Consider the following 20294-nt stretch of genomic DNA (forward strand, 5'->3'; position numbering starts at 1 on the left):
AAAAGAAAGTACTGCTGCTTCATCCCAGTTTAAGAAGGAGAAGTATATATGACATGGTCTGCTATGTACTGTAATAGCATCATCAGTGGGCCTGCAGAGCCTGGAAGTACCTGTGATAGCTGTGAATAGTTTGGCCTTACCTGTTAAAATGATGGATCATCCATCTGTACATGTAAACTGAAATACAAAGTCGTAGACCAATTTTGAAATCTGGCAAACTATAGAAATTTGTTTTCAAACTATGATTTTATTTTTGTGATACCTATAATCTGATAATAATATATATACTTTAGAAAGGATTAATATAAGAATTAAATAATATTTTAGTATGTGAAATATCATTCAGTGTTGCACATAAAACCTTGTTGCTGAAACCATTTTTTATCTTATGAAAATATAGAGTACATTTGTATGCAGAGAGTAACTTAGGTCCCTCATTAGCTTCCAGGTGCTTGTCAAGTGAACACTCACATTTAAGTGTGTGTCAGTTCTTTCCAGCCATCTCTTGAACTGAAAGAGCTGCCTGAGATCTAACCCGGTGGAATTATTGAAATATATGCCCTGTAACTGTTACAGTAAAATAAATCATTTAGCCTTCCAGTGCTACAGAGTCCTGTGTCACTCTTTCAGCTGTAATGGCCCTTTTCCCCTTGAACACCTCCCCACTCCCTTCTGCCATGCATTTTACCACATGTGCATGATACCAGTTTCATTTCGTTTTAATGTGCTGCAGCACAGCCCTCAACATTTTGGATGGTTTGGAGTGGAGATGGACGTCTAAAATAACAACGTCTTAAGGCCAGGAGACTGTCTTTTGAAGTCTGGAAGAAATGCAGACAAAATTCTGAGCAATTTGGACATACTGTAAAGTTCTGAGCAATGTGAGATCATGAGGAGCTTTTTTCTGGAAACCAAGATTTCTCTTTGGGGAACATTTAGTGCAATGGATGTCAGAAGAAAAGCAGTTAAAAATTTGAACGTGCATTTGACTTCTGTTGTGCATTCAGTCCCCTTGACTAGTACAATCCCATTTTTCTACAAACCATCCCCCAGAGGTTTAAGGATTCGGTCTTTGAAGTTGGAAGATCTAACTAGCTTGCTGAAAAGTTGAAGTAAATGGAGTTAAGTTCCTCAGTTTTGTCAAATTGCATATCTCTGTGAAATTATTTAACTGATCTCACCATGTGAATTTTTGAAGTTTCTTAAATAAGGAAAAATGCCAGTTAGAAAGCAATGTTTACAACAGAAAAGTTGCTTCTATTGTGCAGATCACATCCATGACTCCTACCAATACTCATATTTTTGTAAATAATGTAAAGATAGTGATTGTTACATGTTTCTGTTACCATGAGATGATTGATATAAAACTGGTATCAGAGACAAAGTATGGAAAGATTTGTGGTCCTAGTTCTTTCTGATTTCCTGAGTGCAGAGCAATTTACGGTAGTTGTTATCCTTTGATGTTAAGGATCTGTAGCCGTGTAACGATTGTATTTTTTTGTTTTCAATTATTTTACTCAAAAATTGGTCCTAATGTGACTGTGCATGACAGAGATGAGAGGAATGAAAAGGAGTCACTCCCTTTAGTAAATCTTTTGTACCAAATGTATGTTGTCAAGGAGTTGATTTATAACAGTGCAACAAACCAATTGTATTTTAATAAAAACACAGGCTTATTTAGAATTTTTTAAAATTATAATGTAAATTTTTTTTAATTTAACTTGCTGGTTTTTTGGTTTGTTTTTTTTCTGAAATGTGTTTCAGACATATCTATCACTATTATATCCATGGACCGAAAGGAAATGAAACTAATACCGTAACAAAAGAAATAAGCCCTTTCAACAACATCGACATTCAGGTAAGAGATTTTATACATGTTAATCAAAAGTCCTCTTTGATTGCACCTTATTTCATATTGTGCCCATTTCTCTGTAAACATGCTTTTTAAAATACAGCATTCAAGATGTTTATGTAGTTTAATTTTTTGAAGTAATTCTATTTAGCATTGCAGTGTAGGAATTAATTTCTTTGCTAACAGTCAATTGTCAAAGTCCTTGTTACTGTAAGTCTTTTGATCTAAGGAAACTCAACTTGTTTTCCTCTTTTTCCAGATTTCAATGTTTGAAAAGGGAAAAGTACCAAAGATTGTCAATCTGAGGGAGATCAAAGATGACATGCAGACATTGTATATAAATACTGCAGCAGATAGTTTTGAATTTAAGGCGCATGTTGAAGAAGAAGGCATAGTCGAAGGCATCATCCGTTACCATCCCTTCTTGTATGATAAAGAAACGTACCCTGATGACCCATGTTTTCCATCAAGTAAGTGAAAACTTTTGCTGCTTGATGGTCCTATCATAGACAGTCCTACTACTCTAAATATTTTAATGAAATAAAAACTAGATCAATTTTAAGTTGAAGTGCTTATTATTAAGTTATTTAGGCTGTGTCAGGACAGAAAAGTTCGCATTCTTTTGGATGAACGGATCCTGTGAATAAATTGGCTATTGTGGTAACTCATTCCTGTAAATCTGATCTTTGGCATAACACTGTCTGATTTCAAATTATAAACTCTTATGGAATGTAGTCCAGTTGAAACTTTGCACTTCCCTGATTGTGTCTTTGCTCCAACAAAGTAATAAAATATGAGCAGTTAGATTCAAGAGATTCTAATATTGAAATACTGCAAAGGACAACATTTAGTCTGAAGTCTTTAATTTAAAATCTGTTTTATTAAATTGTGGTGAGTTTTCAAATTATAGGGGCTTTAAAATACTTTATGCTTGTTTGTTTGTTTTGGGTTTTTTTTGACAAAATAAATCTTAAATTAATTGTGACAAGAATTTATTATACTAGAAGAACATCACCTGAAAGTATGGAAAAAGTAACACTCAAATTTGAAATTAACAAATTTTGTAGATTTGGCAATATTTAACTTCTGTTTAGAATTTTTCTTTACCTTTCTCAGTTTTTCTGCTTGGTATTCTAAAACAGGAAAAAAACACTAATGTTGTATGTAATGAGCTTGATATAATGTGCATTGCTGCTGTGCTGAGCTTAATAACAATACTTCTTCATTAAGACTGCTATGGGTCTTGATATTATATTAGTTTTTAAAGGAAATATATTCAAGGATACTTATCTTTTTTTTAATCAAGGATTAAATGATGATGATGATGACGACTGTTTTATAGTAGAAAAAGGTGCCAGAGGAAAAAGGCCTATTTTTGAATGTTTTTGGAATGGAAGATTGATACCATACACGACTGTGGAAGAGTAAGTGGTAATCTGCTTGTACAGTCTCTTTCTGTAATGTAAACCTCTCTTTATAAAAAAGGCTTTTAATGACTTTCTTCTTTTAAGTTTTGACTGGTGTGCTCCTCCAAAGAAGAGAGGATTGGCACCAATTGAATGCTACAACAGAATTTCTGGTGCATTGTTTACCAATGATAAGTTCCAGGTCAGCACAAACAAACTCACTTTCATGGATCTGGAGCTGAAGCTAAAGGATAAGAATACCCTGTTCACGAGAATCTTCAATGGACAGGTAGTTACTGCATTTTGTTAAGTGTTTCTTCTTGGTGAAGTTCATGTGATACAGAAACTTTTGCTCACTGGTTATTTGTTCATGTCTCTCTGGTTTAGTGAATAGTAAAGCTAATCTTTAAATTTGAAAAATTAAGACTCAGTATTTTTCCTTTTATTTTCTTAACCAACTACTTTATTTAGTTGTTAGATGAAAGCTTTTGTGGAAAGACCCTCTTTCTAGAGGAATATGGCTGCTGGGGGAAGCACTTTTTTTTCACTTGAAGTGTAACTTTCCTAGAATTTTTAATGTTTTCAAGCTGAAGAATCCTTTTTTTCTTTCTGTCTCTTTTTCTTTTCCTTTTCTGTTTGTTCTTTTGTTCTTTTTTTTTTTGTGCATGTGTTTTTGGCTTTTGGCTTTTTTATTTGTTTTGTAAGTATCTTTGTACTCTTAAAATTTTTCAGTCTTCTGATGTGGTCAGATTCAAATTTTATAATACATCGTTAGTATTTCCTTATTTTGTAATCTCATTATAGGAGCAGCGAATGAAAATTGACAGAGAATTTGCTCTGTGGCTCAAAGACTGTCATGAAAAATATGACAAACAGATAAAATTCACAGTCTTTAAAGGAATAACTGTACGTTCTGATATATCATCCAAAAGAATGCAGAGCCCTTGGACAATGTATGCTGCAATAGAGTGGGATGGAAAAACTTACAAAACTGGACAGCTGGTGAGTTGAACCCTATAAAAGGCAGATACTGTGCATTTGATGCAGGAGTAATGTATTATTGGTGTCTTCTGCTTATAGGTGAAAACTATTAAGACTCATCCAATATTCTATGGAAGCATTGAGAAATTTTACTTGTATGGGGACCATGATGGGGATATATTTGCCACTGGAGGAGAGGTTCAAATTGCTTTGGTAAGAACAAATATGGAAAGTATTCACACAGCTAGTGTGGATATTAAATCTTTAAACATAATCCCTTGTCCAACTTAGTTAAATTCTCTTTAAATAAGTTGAAAATAATGTAATTTTTTACAATCAGCAGTCTAGAAATACTCAACTTTAGTTTTAATGTAAATATATTAAAATTATTATTCATTATGAACAGTCCGATTTATTAAAATTTGCATATGAAATAAAGTATCACAGTTAGCATCACTAGTATGTTACAGATATCCATTTGTAATCCTTGTGATTTCAGCAAATTTTAAAACCATGTCTTGTGGTTTCACCAAGTAGTATTTATTAGCATATTGCATTATGTCTATTTTGACTTGTCTAGTCCCTAGATTGGGAGGTCTTTCTTGTCTGACATAATATAAAGTCTGGCCATTTATAACTGCACTGAATTATTATTTCAGGAACCACAGGCATTGTATGCTGAAACAAAAATTATTCCAATCTCAAAACTTGACAGAACAGTGTCTGACAAAGTTGTTAAAAAATACATAGAGGATGAAATGGCAAGGTAAGCACTAAGATATAATTGCATAATTATGGAGTTTCTAATTAAACTTTTTGCATTTAATCAGGAATCAAATGAAGTTCAATTTAATTCCCAAATGGGAAAGCAGTCAGCTATTTCAGTAAAAACAAAAAGAAAATATAAACCAAGAAGAAATAGCTTGGGATTTGTTTTTTCTTTCCCTACTGCAAAAATTGCTTCATGTCTATTTAATAAAGATAAATTTCCCTTTATTTTAACTTACTGAAAAAATGTTCACTTTTTTTTTTATTAGACTTCCTGACAAATTATCAGTAACATGGCCTGAAGGAGATGAGTTGTTACCAAATGAAACAAGATTTGCTGGTACACCAATAGGTATATTTTTTCTTCCAAATACTAAACCATTAAAGGCTAATTTATAAATACATTGTGCACCCTTGCTAAAAAGACAAGCATACAGAAATCTCTGATCACTTCTAATCCACAACATATTTTAAAAGTCTGTCATTTTTCATTTTGAATTCAGGAGCATTAAGAATAGAAATTTTAAATAAAAAAGGAGAAGCAATGCAAAAACTTCCAGGTACAAGCCACGGAGGTTCAAAGAAACTTCTTGTTGAACTCAAGGTTATTCTGCATTGTGAGTATTTCATTATGTTTAATTGTATCTTTATTATTTTTAAATTGTATAATGGATAATAAGGTATTTAATTGTATAATATATGTACATATCTAAAATACATATTAGAATTTGATAAACGGATGTGGTAGTTAGACAATACTCCATCAGTACATGTAGCATTTCAAAGCCACTTTCCATGAAAGGTCAACTGCCTCAATGCCATATATTTATTGTCTTAATGCTATATTTTGATTACATCTTCTGTCACAAGTAAGGAGGGCCTATCAATTCTAGCCTGTCTACTTAACATGCATAAGAACATGGGTAAAATAGATAATGTTTCTGTAATTAGCGTAGCAGTTTACATGAGCTGCATAAAAGTAGGGATCAGACTTGTTTAGTATCTAACATAAATTCACTTCAGAATTTTAAAAAAAACAAGTTTATTTTGATTTACTGTTTTGTGGTTTCCATTTTGTGGCTTCACTTGATGTTCTCATATTGCATTTTAATAATTGCTTCCAAGGCAGCCAAAATCACTCAGTTTAGTTTTGAACACAGGGTTAGAACACTAAATTCTCTGAACACTCCAATTCTGCACATGTCAAATGTATTTGAAACTTGTAGAAACCTAAAATCTCGTTTCTTTCCATACACCACAGGAAAATCCAATTCCTTTGTCTGTTAGGAGTTGTAAAAATAACTTTCTGAAGCACTGAGGTTATTGTAGTAATACATGCCAAAGAAACCAAATGGAAGATACTTTAGCTACAGTTTAGTAGACGTGTCACAAAGACTACACATGGTATTTTAATGGCAGTTGTTTATGGGAGCTGGCTGCTGTGCATGACCAGCATAAAGTGCTGGGGCATAAAGAGGTTGAAATTGAACAAAAGGTGTTCATTTAATATGGATTATCAAATTGTCTCCTATCAGCATGTGTGACAAACCAGTGTTTTGCAAGCTTAATAAAGCACAGCATCCTGGTGTCAGGAAGCATGGACTTGAGAGAGACCTGGCATTTCTGTTGTTCTGTTTTGTCAGGGTTGTTCCTAGGATCACTGAAAAGTCTGTCTTCAGACCTTTCATGTCTCCTGACCCATTCATTGATGGAAATTTGTACTTTTAACTGTGTCTACTGCTTCCTGTGTTAACTTTTTTCTCTGCTGAATTAAAGAATCAGTAGTGTAGTCCTTGTGTTCTTCACCAGAACAATAAGTCATATAGGTGATGATTTAGGCATGGCATACCTGTCAAACTCAAGCCCCTAACTGTATAAATGAGAGAAATATAGTTACATCCATACAAAGGCCAAGAGCAAATATAATGTACGAAAAGACTCACTTCTCTTTTGAAGAGTGGAATACTTGGCAGACTGTAACATGGACTACCAAGAGAGCTGAGCCATGAGAAACCTGATCTGTTACTGGGGAGTCTTACTGTACAAGCTTCGATTTGAAATGGGGTTAAGAGAATGATAAAGTCTAGTTTACTTTAGCTCTTACTTTATCTTATGTATGCCATTTGGTGCAAGAACAGGGGCTTAAAACAGTTTTGTGTAGCTATAGAACAATTTGTGTTTCTTTTTATACAATACAATTTCTTTTTTCAATACATTTCTTTTTATTCGGCGTAGTCTTATTACAGTCACTTTCTATATTCTGAAGTGTATTTTGGGGGGGGAAAAGGTATCAATACCTCTTGATACTTCCGACAATCCTACTTCTCTCTATCTTAGGTTATAGAACCAGTCACTAAAACTGCCTCAGAGTTTGTGTATTCTATTTTTATGTGTCTTACCTCTGCAGAGGTTTATAAAGGTAGATAAAACAATTTGGAGCAAAACATGGGTGTTCTTTTTTTTTTTTTTCAGTTATATGTTCTGTCAATTGAACATTTTTATCTTTTTATCATTGCTCCCATTTAAGCAATTTTGCTGTGGTCATTTGTCAGGTTGATCCATTGCCAGCATGGAATGCACAGTGCTCATACTTAACAGGGAACATAAACCAAAGAGCTAATAATATTCAACTTTACAAACCTGCTTTCAGTGTTGCACTTTCAGTGCAATGTGCCTGAGGCTAGCAAGTTTTAATTAAAATCGGATTAGAGAGGGAACTAATTTTTTTTAGCTGTGATCAATGTGTTTAGTTGTAAAGCTGAATTGATGTTTATTAGATCCAGAAGTGATAGTAATACTTAATAATAAGTGATACCAATGCTTGAAAAAGTTAAGAATTATCGTGTAGAATTTAAATACATGTAGCTAAGTGTTTGTTTTGCAGCACCTACTGAGAATAAAGAAATCATTTCCCATATCAGCCAGCATGGAGGCAAGTGGCCATACTGGTTTAAAAAAATGGGTAAGTTTGCATATTCAGTATCTTCAATTTATTTATATTTTTTTTCTTCCTAATTGTACTTTTATATCTATTTAGAAAATCTTCAGAAACTTGGCAACTACTCGTTGAAACTGCAAGTAGTATTGAACGAAAGTAATGCAGACACTTACGCTGGAAGGCCTCTGCCATCTAAAGTATTTAAATTTACTATTGTAGGTAAGAATTCTGACTTTTTTCCTACTTTTAGTGTTTCTATTTGATTCAAAGTATATCAAAATTTGTCATGTTCTAGTTGAGAGGTCGTTTTCAGCACTGAAAAGTAGCATTTGCATGTAAAATTGAAGCACTTCCAGGAAGAAATGTTTTTTTTGTAGTAGGTTTTGATCTCACACATAATGTGTTGGCTTTGTGGCAGGCAGTTTTACATAAAAAATACAGTTTTGGTGGAATCTAAAGCTCCCTGATGTTAACTTTCCCAAATGTACTTAAAGAAATAAACTTCGTTACAAACACCCTTTTTCCTCATGCCAATGGCATAGTTTCATAAAACTAGTATTTTTTAGGCAAACTTTCATGCATAAACCACAGAAACTCATTAAAAAACAGGTTATACATTTAAAATAAACATTGAGATTAAAGTATTTTTTTAAATTAATTAATTAAGGAAGACTCCTATGCAAAACTAAATCATCATTTGGTGGCAATGGATATATCTCTTTGGATTACCAATCATAAAATACCTACTACTAGAATACTCACTTCAGAAAGGATTAGTGTGAAAGGAGAGGTGGTGGGCCAGCCTGGGAGTTGATGATGGTGCTGGAGCTTGATGATGGTGATAATGTTGAGTGTTTGTAGCTAAGAGAGCAGAGAAGGCCAATGAGGCAGATACTGTGGGAGTCTGTTACAGACCACCCAGCCAGGATGCAGAGGCAGATTAAATACAGAAACTGCTGAGAGAAGTGTCACAATCACTAGTCCATGTTCTTGTACCTTACCAGATGTCTGCTGGAAATATAACACAGCAGAGAGACAACTGTATTGGAGGTTCCTGAAATGTGTTGAAGAGAACTCATTGACACAACTGGTGAGGGTGCCAGCTAGGAAGGGAGCTCCATCTCCTTTGTGGTTTTCTCTTTGTGAACAGAGAAGGACTGTTGGGTGGTCAGAGACTGTCTTGAGCACGTTGATCACAAAATTAAAGTTTATTGTGTTTACTGTTCTTGAAGAAAGGAGAAGGGTTAGCAGAACTGCCACCTTGGACTTCCAGAGGGCAGAATTTGGCCTGTTTAGGTGAGTGGTTGACAGAGTCCCTTGGGAGGTAGTTCTGAAGGGCAGAGGAATCTAGAAAGGCTGGAAGAGGAGCAAAAAGGAAGCTCACAACATGGACTTCAGGAGAAGACTCTGACCTCTTCAAAGATCTGCCTGGTAGAGTTTTATGGAAAGAGACCCTGGACAGACTGGAGACCCAAGCAAGTTTGTTAGTATTCACAGGTCACCTCCAAGCTCAAGTCTGGTTCATCCCAATGAATAGGAAGTCAAAACAAAATTTCATGGAGGCCTACATGGATGAACAAGTTGCTACTGGCAAAACTCAACACAAAGAAGTATACAGAAGGTGGAAATGGGAACGGGTAACCAGGGAGGAATACAGAGACTCTATTCAAACATGCAGAGATGGGGTTAGGAAAGCCAAAGTCCAATTGGAATTGAAAATGGAGTCACTAGCAAGTGCTATCAAAGTCAACAAGACAGACTTCTTTAAATACATAGGTGACAAAAGGATGGCTGAAATAAACACGGGCCCACTGTTGAATGAGTCAGGGATCACAGGATGTGGAAAAGACTGAAATACTGAAGTAGTCTGCCTTAGTCTTTACTAGTAAGACAGACTTCAGGAATCCCAGGCCCCAAAGACTGGTGGAAGGTCTGGAGTGAGGAAGATACACCCTTGTTATAAGATGATCAGGCCAGGGAATACTTAAGCAAACTGGTGATACATAAATCCATGGGTCATGATGGGATGCACTCAAGAGCCAGAGAGAGCTGGCTTATAGCCTTGTGAGGCTGCTCTCTTGAATAATTGAATTATTCAGTTGAATAATTGAATAATCATGGCAATTGAGAGAACTGCCTGATGTTTTGAGTAAAGCATCATTCCCATCTACAGAAAGCAGAAGGACCACACAGAGCTACAGACCAGTCACCTTCATCTCAGTTCATGGGAAGGTGATGGAGCAGCTGATCCTGAAAACCATTTCCAGGTATATGAATGACAAGATGATCATCAGAAGTAGTTAGCATGGATTCACCTTCTATAGATAAAAGGACTAGCTTAGTAGATACCTAGACTTCAACAGGGTTCTCATCTGTAAGAAGCCATAAGGTCCTCACATAGAAAGTCATGAAGTTTCGATTGGATGTACACACTGAGGTGAATTTATGAACAGCTGAGCCCAGAGGGTGGTGATCTGTGGCTCTAAGTCTAGTTGCAGGGCAGCAAGTAGTGGTTACCCCAGGGGTCAATACAGGGATTGATCCTGCTTATTTTATTCATTAATTATCTGGGTAGCAGGACAGAATGTACCTTCAGCAAGTTTTCCTGATAACACAACACTGGGAAGAGTGGCTGATACATCTGAGCGTTTGCCACCATCCAGAGGGACCTCAACAGGCTGCAGAAATCAGCTGTCAGGAACCTTAGGAAATTCAGCATGAAGGGCAAAGTCCTGCACCTGCAGAAGGACAACCCCCAACCTGCCACCCAAGTATCTGGAAAGCAGCTTTGCAGAAAAGGACCTGGAAGTTGTGGTGGGCAGCAGGTGAACATAAACCAACAATGTGCCCTCAGCAGCGAGCAGCAACAACCTCTTGGGCTGATCCTTTCTCTCCACTCAGAATTGATGAGGCTAGCTGGAGTACTGTGCCCAGAACCAGACACATTACATTAGAACAGAGACATGGACATACTGGAGAGAGCGCAGGCCTTTGAAGATGATGAAGGGACTGGAGGGTGGTGAGGCAGTGAAACAGTATGCCCAGAGAAGTTGTGGTTGCCCTGTTCCTGGAAGTGTTCAAGGCCAGGTAGGATGGAGCTCTGAGCAACTTTATGTAGTGGAAAGTGTCCCTGTCTAAGGCAGGGAGGGGTTCAAATTGAATGATGTTTAAGGTCCTTTCCAACTCAAACAATTCTATGATTCCATGACCTCTTACCTGAATGAAGTCTGGGGGACTGCTCTGCCTGGAGAAGACTCCTTGGGGTTCTTACCAATGTCTATAAACAACTGAAAGGAGTTCAAAGAAGGTGGAGCCAGACGCTTTCTAGTGGTGTTCAGTGACAGGACCAGAGCCAATGGGCACACACTGAAACACAGAAGGTTCTCTCCAAACATCAGGGAACAGGTTTTTTTCACTATAAAAGTGACACAGTGCTGGCACAATTTGCCCAAGAAGTTGTGGGATTTCCTTTCTTGGGGATCTCAAAAGTTGTCTAAATGTGTTCCTGGACAACTGATTGTAGGTGGTCCCACTTGAGCCAGGGGCATTGAATAAGACGACCTCCAGAAAACCCTACTGACCTCAAACATTCTGTGAACTTTAACTACAAGGGGGATTGCAAGAGGGAAAGTAAAAAAAAATAGTTTATTTGCATTTGATATTAAAATGGGTATTTTGTCAAAATTTTGGGAGGTACAGCTAACATCTGTTTTCAGAAGATCAAGGGGGGAAAAAAAAGTCAATGTTTTCTGTAGCTTCCTATTTCTTCCACAAAATGAGAGGCTTTGAATGCAAATTCTTGAGGCAGAAAAGAGTTCTTTGTATGTGGCATATTATTCTAAAAGCTTCTGCTTATTGGTAGAATAGAAAGATGTATTATTGTATGATAATAAAGGAAACAAAAGTTGGCATTACTTGAAAAGAGTACTTATTTAAGCATGTCTGAAAACATGCAATTGAAGAAAAATATTTCTGCGAACTTGCAAGAAAAGAAAAATCTTGTTCTCTGAAAAAAATGAACCTTGTCTCCTCTTTTATCTCTTTATCAAAGTGAAAAGAGAATCTTATTACTTTTCAATAGTAGTGTGGCTTCCCCCAGTATGGCAGCATTCAATTAAAGATTGCTTCAGATACAACAACTGAAATGAACAAATCTTATTGGAAAAGAATAAAAATTTGAAAAATCTGTGTAGCCAATAGTATGGTACTTTTAACACAAGGGATACTAAAATCAACTTTAGCTATTGCTACCTTTTTATTTAATCAGAAGATAATTCAACATTTTTAGCATTGTCAGTTTTTAAAGGTAAATATTTCAAGTCCTTATTTTTGCAATTGTGTCTTGTGTTTTCTCAAAGACAGCCATAAAGCTTCACACTTGTTATTCCAAAATATTAACATCTGTGTTACCATTTATAATATAGATTCTAAAAATCCAGAAAAGAACAGTCTAAACTGAAAAAGCATTTTTGGCTGAGGAATAAATTATTCTATTTCTCTAACACCGGGTTGTCACTGAGTGTTTATAGTTGTTCTTGGTAAGCTAAAAAATCACCATAAATGATGGTTAAAACTAAGCTTCCTAAGTCAGTCTACAAGGTTTGTGGTTTTATTTTAGGCATGTTCTTTTGGTAGTTACTCACTTTAATATTGTGGAAGTTATTTTACTGTTACTTTTTCAAATAATTTTACAATTTTGTCATTCACTTGTCATTATAAAGTTTTAGACACTGTATGGTTGACGTCTTCCTCTTGTTATAACCAGTAACTAACTTTAGCCCATACAAGTTATCTATGATCTCATGTGCAACGGAAGCTCCCTGATAACAGACACCTGTAGGTTTTGAAAAGAGTTGTAAATTTGTGTTTGAAATTATTTGGTAGGATATTAATTTACCACTTAGCTCAGCGTGCATTACATCTTTTTTCAAAGGCCACTTGACCAAGACATTCTTTCCACAATATATGATTCTTGATTTACATGCTCCACTTGATACACACTCCATTTGTTACCACTTGTTCGGTCTTGTTTGTTAGTGCCTAATTGGAGGCAGTCTGATGGTGCCAGGTTTCACAGGAAAGGTACATTCGCCTTTCTTTTTCTAATACTCATCTTTACATATCTTTATCTCTCAGATTTGGGGAAGTTGTGGGACAAAAATGTTCTGTTGCATGAATGATTTATTTTACCAGAACTAAAGCACTTAAATACTTAGGAAAAGCTACCCACACACTACTTGTTCGCTTTCAGGTTCTGTATTGGTGTTTTGATTACTTTGGGAATTTTGACTATCCTGTTGTGTTTTTTATACTGTAGTCTCCTGCTGTTACATTTTAACTTTCATTTTTATTTTAGTGTAAGTTTAAAAAAGAACATCAATCAATAAAGCATAACTTCGGTTATAACAGTATTCTGAACAGCCTGTTATCTTTGTGTCTGAAAACCACTTGACTTAATTGCAGTCCTAATCAAGAAAAAGCCAAGGAGCACACTTAATTCTTTCTAAAAATATATTCTTTTCTTTTAGAGGGCAAACCAGAGAAATTTTTGGTGGGTCTCTTGGAGCTTCCTTTCCGAATTGGAGTGCCTTTTAGTATTCCTTTGGAATTGCAGGATGAATTTGGTCATGCAACACACTTGACAAATCGTATCAGACCAATTCTGGAAGCTAGGTAATTCAGCCTTTTTTTTTTTTTTTCCCTTTCTTCATGTGACAATAATGTAATAATACTTTAGGGTTTATCTGAATGATATACTGGGAATTTCTCACATAAATTAACTGATATTTTTGCTTTTATTTTCATACGAATATCTGAAAGTGTCTTGTATATTAAAACACTGTGTTTGTTTTTAAATTGATTCTCTTGTGTTTTCTATATATTTTTCCAGTGGATTAACACTGAAGCATGAAGACATACCTGTGGCAACAAAGTGTATCATTAAGGGTGTTATAGCCAAAGGCTGTGTAAATAGTTGCCAGGGAAAGGTAGGCTAATAAATTTAAACTTGAAGTAACATATTTTAAAAAAAGACACGGAGAAAATAATTTTTTGTGTAAAATGAATTGTCTCGTAATGTTAGCTTAAGTTTGGTCTACACTAATGACTACAGATATTTCTTGGGATATTTTCAAATTATCTCTTAGAGCTCTACTTGGAGCAATCTGTATTTCCCGTACCTCTGCTCTTTTCAGCGGATGGGACTGGAGCTGGAAGGGCTGAGCAACACATGTGTGGGTGTGTGGTAGAGTGTACCCAGCACGCCAAATCAGCTGCCTTAGTTTGAACTGGTGCTGAAATTGATTTAAGCCAAATCATCCTGGTGACGTCTGCACTGAAAGATGGTAGGGAGCTAAAGAAGATGAAATCTTCCAGTCTTAGTTGAGATGATGAGTAGTTATAGCTAATATGCAGAGTATCTGCTCAAACTTCTTTAAATGTCTCCACTAGTCTGGTTGCACTTTGACAGTGAATGTATTATCCAAATCCAGCCTTATGGATTCTGAGCACCTTACCAAGCTTCTACTTCACAGTAAAACCCAAAACATACATTTCATGCTAAAAAGATTTTTTTCATAAAACAAGTCTTAATACTTTTGATAAATATAGATTTAAAGGTTTTTTTTAAATAATGTAAAAATTATTTCTAAGGTATATTTACACAGCATTTTAGACAGGTCTTCATCCTTTCATTTAGTCTCATAGTCTAGCATAATAAAGACGGAGCTAGGAGATGAGGTACACCAGTACACTGTTGATATTGTTGCTTAGAAAATAGGAAACAATGTTGCTGGTGGAAAGATGTGTGAGGAGGAGAAAGAGCATGTTTATAGAAAGACCTGCTTACTGCAAATTAAAGGGTGTTCAGTGTAGTAAATTTTGTAGACAAAGTTCAGAATTTAAGGTGAAGGGCAAGAACAGTGACAGAAGATGGAGTGAATTATGAGAAATAACGTGTATAGGAGTAAATGTGCCAGACTTTAGCAAGAGATAAATTGGGTGAGGGGCAAAACAAAATCATCCAAGGAACTTGCAGTACAGAAATAATATTGTACCATAATAATTAAAGAAGAGTGTTAGTTTCTTATTTTTATTTTGCATTCTCTGGTTTTAATGTGAAAATTTGTTTTAGTGATGCAGTTCACAGCAGTTTTTTTTTTTTACATCTGAATTAAAGCTGAGGTGGATGGTGGTAGTGGTGCATTGCTAAGGAATAACAAACACAGAATTTGCAGACCCTTTCTTAAAAACTACATGTTTTTTTGAGCTGCTATATTTTTCCCCATTAAAACAACCTCTGAGCAGGAAACTAAAAGTTATGATAACTGTTTTTCATAGTTTCAGAATCATGTAGTTTAACATATAAATCCTGAATTGAACGTCTCTTGTTATAGTACCATGGAAAAGCCAGATTTCAGTACAGGAGAAAAAAACAATCTTTATTTTTTTGTAGCACTGCAAGACAATTTCTAGGGACTTCTGAAATTAACATATGGTTTTGTTTAAGGTTAATAATTGAAATATTTTCTTCATTAGAACTTTAATCTGAAGATTACTCTTCCTGGTTTGAAAGAAGATACACAAGTCATTAAAATAAGATTGCAGCCTGGTAAGTATCCTTAAAATATTTAGGGAAATTCTGTTAAATTTTATTCTGACACTATTAATGAAAGCTTCTCCCAAGAAGGTAAAATATTTAGTGATACATAAAAAAGGATCCAGGTGATGACTAGAGAGGAAATAAAGCCAAGAGCATATAATTCTTGGCAAGAATATCATTGTACTCAGAGTCCAATCTTATTTACTGTTCTGGGAGCTGGAATTTTTGTCTGTTTATTTGAGACACACTTTTCTTTTTTAATTACTTTAAATCTTTTTCTAATCTAGCACCACTGAACAGATTAATTTCCTATCTTGTTTTTCTTTAGCATTAAGACATTTAACCTGTACTAATCTGCATTGACCTGTTCTCCCTGCATAAAACACCTTATGAATGAGTAAGTGCTCATTCAGTTTCTTACCTCAGCAAACAGAGATGCTTTGGCAATTGAATTGTGTCTGAAATTTTAATGTTACAATTAATCAATAAATGTTGAATTTATCATAATGCAAGACCGGAACATAGTGGACTGTAAGGACACTGCCCTTACCAGAATTTTGTTTTGTGGATGTCTTGATTCTGAGGATTCCCTTGTTACCTGTGTTTTTCTGAATTTGGGATGTAAGGTGTAGTATGAAAACTGAGTGTTGGCCTCCCAGATTACCAAACTTCAGTCTTGTCCATGTAATTTTGCATAGATATTGTCTACAAGTTTAATACCAGCAACGCACAGCTTAGTCAATTATTCTTTATCTTTTGAGGAGTTAAGGGTTTATATAGAAAACACTAAAATGATTGGACTTGAGACAGACTGTGTTGTGTGTTACTGTTATTTACCTGAAGGCAGCTTCATCCTTCATTTTGCTTCTGACAATGTAGAGAGGCTTCACTACCTCTTTCTTCACACTTCAGTTATATCCTTGGCTTTGTAAGCTGTTTTTTGAGGAAGGAATAATAAAAGCTATTTCAGTCTTATTCTTTAACCAGTGAGTTTGAAATAGAAGTTTTAATAAATCATGCATAAAGGATGCTTCTGAAAAATTGCCATCTGTGTTTCTTCAGAGACTGTCTTTTAATAGTAATCTATTACTTCCTTCTCTTTTTAAAAACTGATAAAATACTTGTGTTCCAGGATATAGACTTATTTGAATAGCTTCACTTTATTAGCTAAGTAATGACAACAGAATTTTCTTTTGCATTTGTTTGCTTGCAGATTGTAGCTGTGATAGCTTTGGCAATTAATTGGTTATCTCCACATTAATATTTTTGGGTTTATCATGTCAGAAGAAAGCTCCAAGTTTCTTTTGGTGAACGTGAATACATATAGTCTGTAATCAGAACTATATCATGTATTTACACCTTGTATATTCTGAATTTCATCATGTTTGTCTAAGTGTTCTCTACTAAAATAATTTGAAAGATTGCACAGAAAGTGTCTAGAACTTTTCAGTACAAGACAGTATATATACCTGAATTGTTTGAAATGGGTTGTTACCACAAATACCTTGGTAGTTTGGCTTTAAAAACTCCTTGAGATAGCAAAAACTGAAATTCAGTGTCTCACAAGTTATCTAAAATGTAACTATTGTTCTGCAACTGTGCATTTTTTACAGGCCCTCCTCGTCAATTGAAAGTAAAACCAGATTCAGAAATTCTAAAGATAGAAAATGGTACAGCTTTTCCCTTTCAGGTTGAAGTACTGGATGAATCAGGAAATATAACAGTGCAGCCAGAGTTAATTGTTCACTGTAAGGTAAACTGCATTTCATAGTGTGCCATAAAGATTTTGATTCTTGCTTTTTAAAGGGCTGGAAAAAGAATCTGTTTTGGAATCCATGTAGAATTTATTATCTTTAGCAATGCTTTTGAATTTTCTACAGCTTGCTAGCCATAACTGTGACTTCTTACCTCTTATCTATTATATGCCATTCAGGAAGTTTTAGAATTAGTGGAACCTGGCCATACAAACAGAAGAGAAAATTATGTGAGGATATATAGGTTCGATTTTAAGGTCTTTTAGGCCATATTTATCATCTAGAATGCTAAAATTTATTCAGAAAAATAACTTCAGCTTACTTTTGATATTTTTTAAGTTGAAAATTCAAATCTAGTACCTAAAAATAATATTAGATAAGACTCTTATCATAAGTACCGATATAAGCTCAGAAAGGAACGCATATCTTGCTCTGACTTTAGGAAGTAAAAAAACTTCCCCTTTTAGCCTTCTTTTTTGACTCAAGAAAGTGACTTTCCCAATTCTAGTGAAATCCAGCAAGGATATATATAGAAAATATATATCAATATATTTTGCAAATATATTTGCTGCAAAATAGTCAGCATTCAATTTGCACTTCATATGTGTACACGTTCTTTCTGTAGACTGGGTCTGCAGTGATATGATGACGTGTCGAACATGACGTTTAAATTCCTTTAATGTATGATATTTAGTAAATTAATGAAAAGGAAGTTTATTTCACAAGTTAATTGAATTTATTGCATAATGGCAGAAGATTTTAATAATTATGTGTCATCAAAGCAGGGGAATAGATAGTATATTTTATTTCTGTAATTTACTCCTTTCTTCCACACATCTCTTATCACCTGCAGAAAAATACAGGTATTGGTCTTACAGTTGTTGGAAAACTGGAATATATTAATTTTTTCTGTATATAATTATATGTATATTTGGACTTGTGGAAATAATAATTTCTAAAATAATAATGATGGTTCTGTAAAAGAAAGTTGTTGCTTAATCTTACATTTTAAATAGTTTTTAGGTGCTTCAGACCTTCCTGTGTATTCTGTGGACTGCAGTAATGGAGGAACAAACATTTTGACTGGTCCAGTTATACATGTACAGAATATCAAGAAAGACCAGATACTGAAAGCAAGGTTTGAAGTACTTGTAAGTATTGGTTGGAATGTTGGATTAAGAAAAGATTGAGAAGTTTATTATGCAGTCTTGCCAGCATTTTTTATGAATAAGCTTAGCTCCCTAAAGTTACAGGTTTAGGTATCAAAAACTTCATAATCAGGGGGCTATGCTTTTTTATCACTAGAAAATCATAAAAAGGCAAAGAGTTTTACTCCATTTTTTTCTTCACTTCTTACTCTATTTGTTAAATCCCTGAGGTGTTTCAGAAATATGCATGTTGTATGGGATTTTTCTTCCCCTTTTTAATTCCTGGATTGTTCTGAAAAATTGCCCTCATTACATAAACATTTAGTGTAATGACAATCAATAGTTTTTTTGTAGAATTTCAGGTTCAAAGCTCCCAAAGTATGAATTTTTTAAGTGCTATTGAACATTCTAGTTCTCTGGTAGTCAGGAGAGTCACACTGCTCGAAAAAATAAGACCCATGTGTATTTTACCCTGGAAAAATGTGTGAATAAATACTAATATAGCAAGATGAATTATATGAAAGGATACTTAGGATTACGCTTTAAAAGTATTTTGTAAATTTTATGAACTACTACTTCTGGAATAGAAAAAATTCCAAATACTTAGCATTGATTCTAGTGTCTGTTAAAAGTTGTAAGAATACTGGTATGCCTTTTTGATTTACTTTTGACAAGTCAAGCTGATTTCATCCTGTAGATTGCAGTAGAGCCATAGGCTATTATGGTGTTACGTGTATGCATATCTAAATTTAATATCTTAATTAAATGCCCTTTTTTTCACCTATTAATAGAATTGCAGAGATGTGCCACCAGTGGAGAAGATTATAAAACTTCTTCCTAGCAGTCATGTTGCAAGACTACAAGTCTTAAGTATGAATGGACAAAAAGCTCTTCAGGTTAAACATCAGGATGAAATCAGCTGTGTTGCTGGCCAAGTCATGAACAAACTCATATTTCAGATGTATGATGAAGCAGAAAGGGAAATACCCATAACTGCAGCTGCTGCAGAAAAAATCAAGGTAAGTACTTTTGAGTAAACAGCAGCATAATTTGGGGGAGAGACACAAAGCTGATACCCTTAAAATCCATAAGTGTCAGACTATGAAATAATATTCCTCAAAACTATATTAATATACATGAAAACTTAACTCTCCTTTTAATTATTTTGTAAATATATTTTATTAATTAAATGTTAAGTAATGCTTCAGGGTAATATTATGAAAAGCAGGTTACTATTTCCAGTTAGTATCTCCTAAATGCATAAAATAATTACGACATATCTGTGAGTTCTCAGATCCGGGGCCTTCCCAACATTTAGGAACTTTGAATAGGCCTGTTCCTATGAAGGCTTGCTTGCCTATCTTATCGCCCTGTCAGTGGAACCTAAGAGAAACACAAAGATTCACCAAATACATCACACTTGTATCTTTCCTAACTCAAGTTCAGTGAGGGAAACCTAATGTATGTTTTGATCTGCTTGGGGTTTTTTCCAAGTGATTGACTGTTTTTCAGCAGATAGCATTGGGAAATATCCAGGTTTTCCGTTGAAAGCTGCTGTTGCCTGTATGTAATATCAGCCTATTTAGAATGACTACAAGATATATTATGTAGCTAGTAATTTATAATTTAGCTTTTGATTAATTTATAAAATTTTAATTTTAGGTTAACTGGACACCTAAAATTGACAGAGAGTTGTTGATGCAGGGATTATTACCTGATGTAAAAGTACCAACTTCAGTAAAAGATGTACGTTACTGTCTAATTACGTACCTTGATGAGCACGTGTCTTTGGAGAGTGCATTCACAGTCAGGTTTGTTCATTTGATGTATTTCTTTATTAATCATAT

At 34.7% G+C, this 20294-nt stretch overlaps 1 protein-coding gene across 2 annotated transcripts in view; it reads left to right on the forward strand.

Moving 5' to 3' along the window:
* SMCHD1 (structural maintenance of chromosomes flexible hinge domain containing 1) overlaps positions 1-20294 on the forward strand; it is a 66019-nt gene that overhangs the window by 17408 nt on the left and 28317 nt on the right. For both annotated transcript variants that reach the window (XM_005517233.3, XM_014257383.2), the window contains 18 exons: positions 1765-1858; positions 2112-2322; positions 3159-3276; positions 3364-3547; positions 4063-4260; positions 4339-4452; positions 4899-5005; positions 5277-5359; positions 5511-5624; positions 7892-7969; positions 8045-8164; positions 13474-13618; positions 13836-13932; positions 15482-15554; positions 17159-17298; positions 18316-18450; positions 19239-19466; positions 20110-20258. In XM_005517233.3, the coding sequence (XP_005517290.2) occupies positions 1765-1858; positions 2112-2322; positions 3159-3276; positions 3364-3547; positions 4063-4260; positions 4339-4452; positions 4899-5005; positions 5277-5359; positions 5511-5624; positions 7892-7969; positions 8045-8164; positions 13474-13618; positions 13836-13932; positions 15482-15554; positions 17159-17298; positions 18316-18450; positions 19239-19466; positions 20110-20258 (2388 nt within the window). The remainder of the gene's footprint in view (positions 1-1764; positions 1859-2111; positions 2323-3158; positions 3277-3363; positions 3548-4062; positions 4261-4338; positions 4453-4898; positions 5006-5276; positions 5360-5510; positions 5625-7891; positions 7970-8044; positions 8165-13473; positions 13619-13835; positions 13933-15481; positions 15555-17158; positions 17299-18315; positions 18451-19238; positions 19467-20109; positions 20259-20294) is intronic.

This window comes from Pseudopodoces humilis, chromosome 1 (genome assembly GCF_049639895.1).
Source record: "Pseudopodoces humilis isolate 2021_Gansu_Grassland_sample_001 chromosome 1, ASM4963989v1, whole genome shotgun sequence".
Classification (NCBI taxonomy): Eukaryota; Metazoa; Chordata; class Aves; order Passeriformes; family Paridae; genus Pseudopodoces; species Pseudopodoces humilis.